Source organism: Daktulosphaira vitifoliae, unplaced genomic scaffold (genome assembly GCF_025091365.1).
Source record: "Daktulosphaira vitifoliae isolate Bord-2020 unplaced genomic scaffold, ASM2509136v1 Scaffold_5, whole genome shotgun sequence".
NCBI classification, from domain to species: Eukaryota; Metazoa; Arthropoda; class Insecta; order Hemiptera; family Phylloxeridae; genus Daktulosphaira; species Daktulosphaira vitifoliae.
The window spans coordinates 481,826-489,222 of NW_026099576.1; the positions used below are offsets into that span (position 1 = coordinate 481,826).

Sequence of the window (7,397 nt, forward strand, 5' to 3'; positions counted from 1 at the left end):
TAAAATTAAACAGTTTTTATTAATAAGACGTTGGCAATCAATGTTACAAAAAATTCAAGAGTAGTAAATTTTATTCGGAAACAGCTTCCAAAATTTTTTTTAAATTATTGACAAATTCAAATAATTATTTAATTTTTAACAAAGTAAAATATATTTATAAATTTATAAATTTCATAACAATTATTTTAAAAATAATGTTTGTAGATATTTACTAATTATAAATTCTTCTTGACAACTGCAATTATCATCTGCAAAATAATATGTTAAAATTTTATAAATTTATTAAATAACAGGTAAAATAAAAGATAAAAATTAATTATTTAAAAGTTGAATTATTGTTTTTCGAAACATAATCATCAGAAGTGTTTGCTTCCTGCAAAAAAGCCTCGTGTTCGCTACTTGTTTAGTCCTACTCACTAACAAAAAGTGGCGCCAACCAATAGCAATTATCTCAAAGAAAATGTTTTTGAAACAAACTGAATGCAAAAAACTCCCGCAAATAGGTACGCCCTGTCTGCATTATCGACGAATGTAAGCCAATACGTCTCATTTATTTGATTAACTTCGATAAAGTTTCAGGTCAGATAACAATCTATACTTGTCTCAATTATGCTTTGTTCCCACTATGTTACATCTCCACTGTGCTGGGTTTATATTAATTAAAAATTTAATTAAGAGATACGTTGCATTATCTCCAAGGTATGTTACAAATAACCAAGTGTTGAGGACAGTTGTAATATTTATTCTTTTAGTTAAAAATATTTACAGGGTGATTCACTTATCATGAAATATTTAATTAGTTAAACAAAATATTTTTATTTTTTAGTTCAATGTTTTTCTCAATTTTTATATTTTTTAATTGTGTCCATCCCTTATACTTTATAAGGGTGTTAATTAAACCACTCAAACGACAATACCCTTAACTATGTAGTTTTTTTATTAGATAATGATCTAATTAGGAAAAAGACTGTGGTCGATAACAACTTTTGGAAGTTATAAACAATTTAGAGTAATGAATGGAGGTGAAAAGTGAGTACTGCTATTTTTATCACTGGTTATTCCTAACTCTATTCTCCTTCTCTCTTAGATATAAATATGTGAAAAACTTCTGAAATACTGATTAATAATTCACAATTAAACAATGAATGTAACACCACATAAATTTTTATGTAGCAATATTTTAATATGAAATATATTGCTTTTAAAAAAAACTATCAGGGAATAATTTTACGAGGTGATTGATTTTTTATATCACTGATTACTAAATTTCCTAAAATAATAATAATTTTAAAAATATAATTTAACTACGATACGTATTTAAGAAGAAGTTAATTTTAGTATGATGTGTTTTACAACTTATTCTCAGTTCTCACTGAACCTATTTTGATGAAGAATACGTAAGAAAATCAAAGAGTATCTAATTAAAGACATTATCTTTTAAAGTTAAAAAATTTCTATTCACAAATGGGGGAAATATTCAAAAAAATGAAGATTTTTCGATATTTTTTAAACTTTTCTTTCTCAAAAGTGTCTTTACATTTTTTAAAAATGGACGAATAAAAAATTTTGTTTTAAAAATATCTTAGGTATATCCATTTATTTCGGTATATATATTTTTTGAAAATCATTAGCATGCTCACGGGTATTCAAAAAATAAATTTTTGTACTAAGAATTAACTTTTTCAACATAACCTCCTAAAATGTGTCCAGAAATATTACTTCCTATAAACATATGTTAAATTAAACCTTATATCATTTACTTTAGGTAAATAAAAAAAAAAATTTCCTGACACTTTATCTGCCAAGTGCAAATACTACAGTTAAAAATTTGCCATTGTGTTAAAATTTTTTATTTTATTTTTCAAATAAATAATAATAATTTTTTGAGAAGTATACAGGTGATTTTTTTATCATAACCCACTCAATTACTTACAGAATAATAATAATTAAAAATTTTTTTTTTATTACTATCTTTAGTTACACATTATTCTTGAATTATTAACTATGTAATACTTTTTCAGTTCATCCCTTATGCCTGGTAAGGGTGTCAACTTTGTTTTTTTAAATAGTAACACATATTTTTAATTTAATAAAATGTTTGAGTTTTTAATTCAATAGTAAATGGCATTTGAATATTTAATGAAACTTAATTCGTTTATTAGATATAAACATTTAAAGTTTCAAATTTTTGAGTTAATATATAGGTATAATACACAAGGGATTACAAATACAGGTAGCTAATTGATTTTTTATGACATCGATATTAGCAGGTACACAGCATTGTTATTATCAATGATAGTAAGGTACATTGTTGTGAGTTTATAAATACACTAACTGACAATACGAAAAGTATATCTATTGATAGTCATAATTGATAATAAAAAATCCGTGACTGTGATAGCAATATCATAAAAAACCAATTAGCTACCTGTATTTGTAATACCTTGTGTATTATATACATTAGGGTGTCCCTTATTTTGAAAATTTTGGAAATTCTTCGGGCTCACCCCCCAAATTTATGTGTATACATATAAAAAGTGGCTACAAAAAATTCCAGGCCGATCAGATAAGTTTAACCCGTGCCGACTTGGTGTTGAAAATCGGCCAAAAGGGGTACTTTTTTAGTTTTTAGCAATTAACTCGTAAATTAGCACTCTCACAAAAAAAAATATTAAAACTAAATTGTAGATCTAATTGTTTTGTATAAATTAAGTCCTTACAGTTTTTCTTTTAAATCCATTAGTTTTCTAGAAAAATGTCAAAATATATAATATTTCGTAAAATTGCAGAAATTAGCATATTTACGAATATTTTATCATATATGACGAACCATATGTGATACGACCTAATGTTTCATACAAAAATTGTTTAAAATTAAATTTTACGAAATAAAAGTATTAAGTACAAATTTCATTGAACCGATCGTTTTATTGCTATAGCTGAATTAACTCGATCATATTACGATTTTTACTAAATATATGAATTTTATTGCTTAATTTAAATATATTTCCTTTATATTGTAAAGTGATGTATTTGTTTGACTTAAACTCATAATGATACTTACTTCTCAATATTATTGTATAAATTAAAAAAAAGTTACTATATAAAATACAAAATGTTAAATTCAAAATAATTCACAAATTATAACAAAAATATACATTAAAAACTATGTTTTAATGTTTTTTTGTTGCAATTAGGATATAATATTCTATGCTCTTGAACACACAGTGTAAAAGTAACTCAGCTTTTTCATCGTTTACAGTTAAACTTTCATGAAAATCTTCCATTACCTTAACCGCTTTATCTGCAGAGTCATTTACTACTTTAAGTGAACATACAATTTCTTTTTCGTGTAAATAAAAATTATCAGTATTCCAATTACTTGGATCCAAATTTAAAAAATTAGTATTGATATCGAATCGTTTGAAAAATTTCATACTGCTTTTTGACAAAAAAGAAGCTACAGTTTTTTCTAAAAAAAAATATCAATCACTCAATAGTCATCAAAAAATAATGATATCAAAAATTATTATACCTGAAAATGATTTGTCAATATGACTCGATGAAAGAATAAAACGTTTACTAGGGTTTATTATTGACTCATTATTAAGGGATACAACCATTAATTTTTTTATTTCGGTTGAAATGGAATCGTCCATTTCCCAGAAAATATTACACTCGCGAATAGTCAATACTGCTTTTGCTCTTATAGTAAGATTAACAATTCTTAGGTTATAAAAAAAAACTTTTAGAACTTGTCCAATGGATGGAAGTTTTGAACCTAAAATTTGAGTAGTCAAAGACCCTATTAAAAATATTTTATTGTCATTTCTTAATACTACGGACATTTTTACGTACACTAAAAGAAAAACACAATAGGAAGCAGTTCAACTTAATACGCGATGTGAGCGACTAAAGTGGTATAAGTATAAGTTCACTATATCTATTGCTGCGATTTGTAATAAATTTACGATTTCCAGAGTTATTTATAATTTAAAAATAATAACAATACATTAATTCAGTCATACCATAGTATTATCGCCGTACTTGTACGATAAGTGTTGTAATGAACCAGATGATAACTAACAGAATCTAGCATTAAAATTCATATATTTAGTAAAAATCGTAATATGATCGAGTTAATTCAGCTATAGCAATAAAACGATTGGTTCAATGAAATTTGTACTTAATACTTTTATTTCGTAAAATTTAATTTTAAACAATTTTTGTATGAAACATTAGGTCGTATCACATATGGTTCGTCATATATGATAAAATATTCGTAAATATGCTAATTTCTGCAATATTATGAAATATTATATATTTTGACATTTTTCTAGAAAACTAATGGATTTAAAAGAAAAACTGTAAGGACTTATTTATACAAAACAATTAGATCTACAATTTAGTTTTAATATTTTTTTTTGTGAGAGTGCTAATTTACGAGTTAATTGCTAAAAACTAAAAAAGTACCCCTTTTGGCCGATTTTCAACACCAAGTCGGCACGGGTTAAACTTATCTGATCGGCCTGGAATTTTTTGTAGCCACTTTTTATATGTATACACATAAATTTGGGGGGTGAGCCCGAAGAATTTCCAAAATTTTCAAAATAAGGGACACCCTAATATACATATATTAACTTAAAAATTTGAAACTTTAAATGTTTATATCTAATAAACGAATTAAGTTTCATTAATAATTATTCTATATTTAATTGAGTGGGTTATGATAAAAAAATCACCCTGTATAGATCAATAAATATTTTTTCTTTGAGTACTTTATATATTATAATACTTTTTAATTAAAATACTGTATAAAGTTTACAGTATTTTAGGCTTACAGTGATGGTTCATTTATTTTTATAAATGTTATATGAATGTAATCTAAATTTAATAAAAAGTTTAACTTATTTTGATTTTTTTGCCAATGCCTATTTCTTAGATTGAGCTAAACGACTTTAAACTAGATTTAGTCCTTAAATCCTGAAAGTGCTCAATACAAAATATTGAATTGGGATCTCTGGAGATAAGGAATAAAATTGCAATAACTTATATATCAATACAATTTTTTTTATTTTATATCTCTTTTAAAAGACATAGTTATGTTTTTAATCACACCATTTTCCTTTATATAGAAGGGTCAAAATTTTGAATATGCGTATAGAAAGTAGAACTTTTTCAACTTAACTTTCAAAAATATTCTGGAAATACTGACACATTTATATATATCTTAAATTAAGGATAGTGTAGTATACTTTATTTAAAAAAAGGCAATTTAACCTCTGGACATAATTTTGTAGTGTGATGGTGTCACGTTTTCATAATCGTGAGAATTATTTTAATAAAATACAGACAGCACATCCGCTGCCTGAGACTGATGAATTAACAAATAATATTTATTGCCAAATCGGCAATAGGTGTAATTATTATAAAAACCCAATAGACCTGACCATCGTGGTCAGTCGACTCCAGTGCCTTGTGTCATTCATCAGTCTCAGTACTCGGTTGTTGCTGTCCGGCTTACTGTTTAAAGTAAAGTCTTTGTTTATTTCTTTTCAAACCTATATACTCTTTTCCTCGACATTTCAGAGTACTTGTGTCTTGCACTTCGTCTGCACCTCGTACTTTGTTATACTTCTTAACTGGTACGCCCAGTATTTGTGTCTTGCACTTCGTCTGCACCTCATATCTAGGTANTGCACTTCGTCTGCACCTCATACCTAGGTGTTACTCTTATTCTCCCTTCCTATAACAACAGCCTTTCGACACCCACAGCTAACCCGGAGTGTCAGCCGAGCACGGTGACTGCTGTACGACAACACTCACGTGAATAACTAGACAGCAGGCACCACCTCCTCATATTCATATTCGTACACATAGCTACACATTTTACGCACTTTTACCTTTTTTTCATTTTACTGTGTTACGACAGTAGTTTAAACGAACATCAAGGTTAAAAAAAAATTTTTTTTGTGTAAAAATTGAAAATAATTCAATAAACTATTGTACAAAAACTAATTTAAAAGTGTTTTTAAAGAATTAGATTAATTTGCATTAGCATATGAAAAAGATGACAAAATTCCCTACATTTTTATTCGACAATATTTATTTTGATTTTAAATATATACAGAGTGATCGATTTATCATAAGCCACTTGATTAAAATAGAAAACAAATTATCGTTTAATGATTCCTCTGAACTAAAAATATACATAAACAGATACAAAAAAACGGTAGCACAGTGGGGTCGCAGCATAGTGGAGACATTGCATAGTAGGGTCCAGTATAGATTTAATCTGACAGTGATTAAAATCACTATCATAAGAAACGCTTCGATGCAAATCTGTAGATAGTGTTTAATTTTGAGAAATTGATGGATTATTCCAAAAGCAACATCAACTCTTATTTCTATAATTATATCCTGATTAGTAGTTCTTTGATTTTAAAATATAATATATGAATAAATATTAATTATAATTATTAAATTAAGTATGAAATTGATATTCAATAATTTAATAAGTCAAATAATAAAATACTTTGGCCATATGATAAGAAGAGATGGTATTAAAAAGGACATTATCCAAGGAAAAGTCGAAGGAAAGATGAGCAGAAGCAAGTCTTCCATCCGCTATATAGACCAAATTAAAATCCTCACATAAATGTCAATGTCAGAAAGCATCCGGAATACAGAGAATAGAGAGTTTTGGAAAATTTTATCCAATCGAAATAACATAACTGCATGAAAATCACCAAGTTCGAAATCGAACAACGATAAAGAAAAAGAAAACTAAACTTAATATTTGAATACATCTAGTATTAGTTGATACGGCACCACGCTATGCTCTAGGCTGGCGCTCACACGTGTCTTTCTCGATATCAGCCGCCCACCTATCAATAAAACAATCGGATGTCTCTCTACCCTTGACATTGTGACAAGGCCGCCTCCGAATATGTAGCGCCGAGTTTTCGAAAATTAATACCTTCAATGGGTATCCAACCTAAAAATCAATTCCAAAAACTCTCTGTAGTCATCTCTTGATAGATTTTCGTTGTAAGTTTTGCCATTAATAGTAATTTATGTCAAATAACCAAGATGTAATTTCAACATTGATAAAAGAGATATAGTTAAATGAGAATTGTTTGATTAAGTTAGGGTAATAAAACGGTAGCACAGTGGGGTCGCGGCATAGTGGAGACATTGCATAGTAGGGTCCAGTATAGATTTAATCTGACAGTGATTAAAATCACTATCATAAGAAACGCTTCGATGCAAATCTGTAGATAGTGTTTAATTTTAAAAAATTGATGGATAATTGCAAAAGCAACATCAACTTCTATTAAAATAAAATACAAAACCCATAATTATCATACAAAAATAGTATATTTTTCAATATGGTA

General features: G+C 27.2%; 2 protein-coding genes across 5 annotated transcripts in view; both read right to left on the minus strand.

The window, feature by feature from the left end:
• Positions 1-7,397, minus strand: part of LOC126908088 (uncharacterized) — a 25,946-nt gene continuing 18,549 nt past the window's right edge. For all 4 annotated transcript variants that reach the window (XM_050689964.1, XM_050689965.1, XM_050689963.1 and 1 more), the window contains one exon: positions 1-248. In XM_050689964.1, coding sequence (XP_050545921.1) covers positions 181-248 — 68 coding nt within the window. In that variant the 3' untranslated portion in view covers positions 1-180. The remainder of the gene's footprint in view (positions 249-7,397) is intronic.
• LOC126908101 (uncharacterized) lies at positions 2,812-4,158 on the minus strand. Its single transcript, XM_050689986.1, has 2 exons — positions 3,536-4,158; positions 2,812-3,472 (listed from the first exon to the last, which is right to left on the minus strand). Exons 1-2 carry the CDS (start codon positions 3,846-3,848, stop codon positions 3,174-3,176), a joined length of 612 nt encoding a protein of 203 aa, XP_050545943.1. The 5' UTR covers positions 3,849-4,158; the 3' UTR covers positions 2,812-3,173.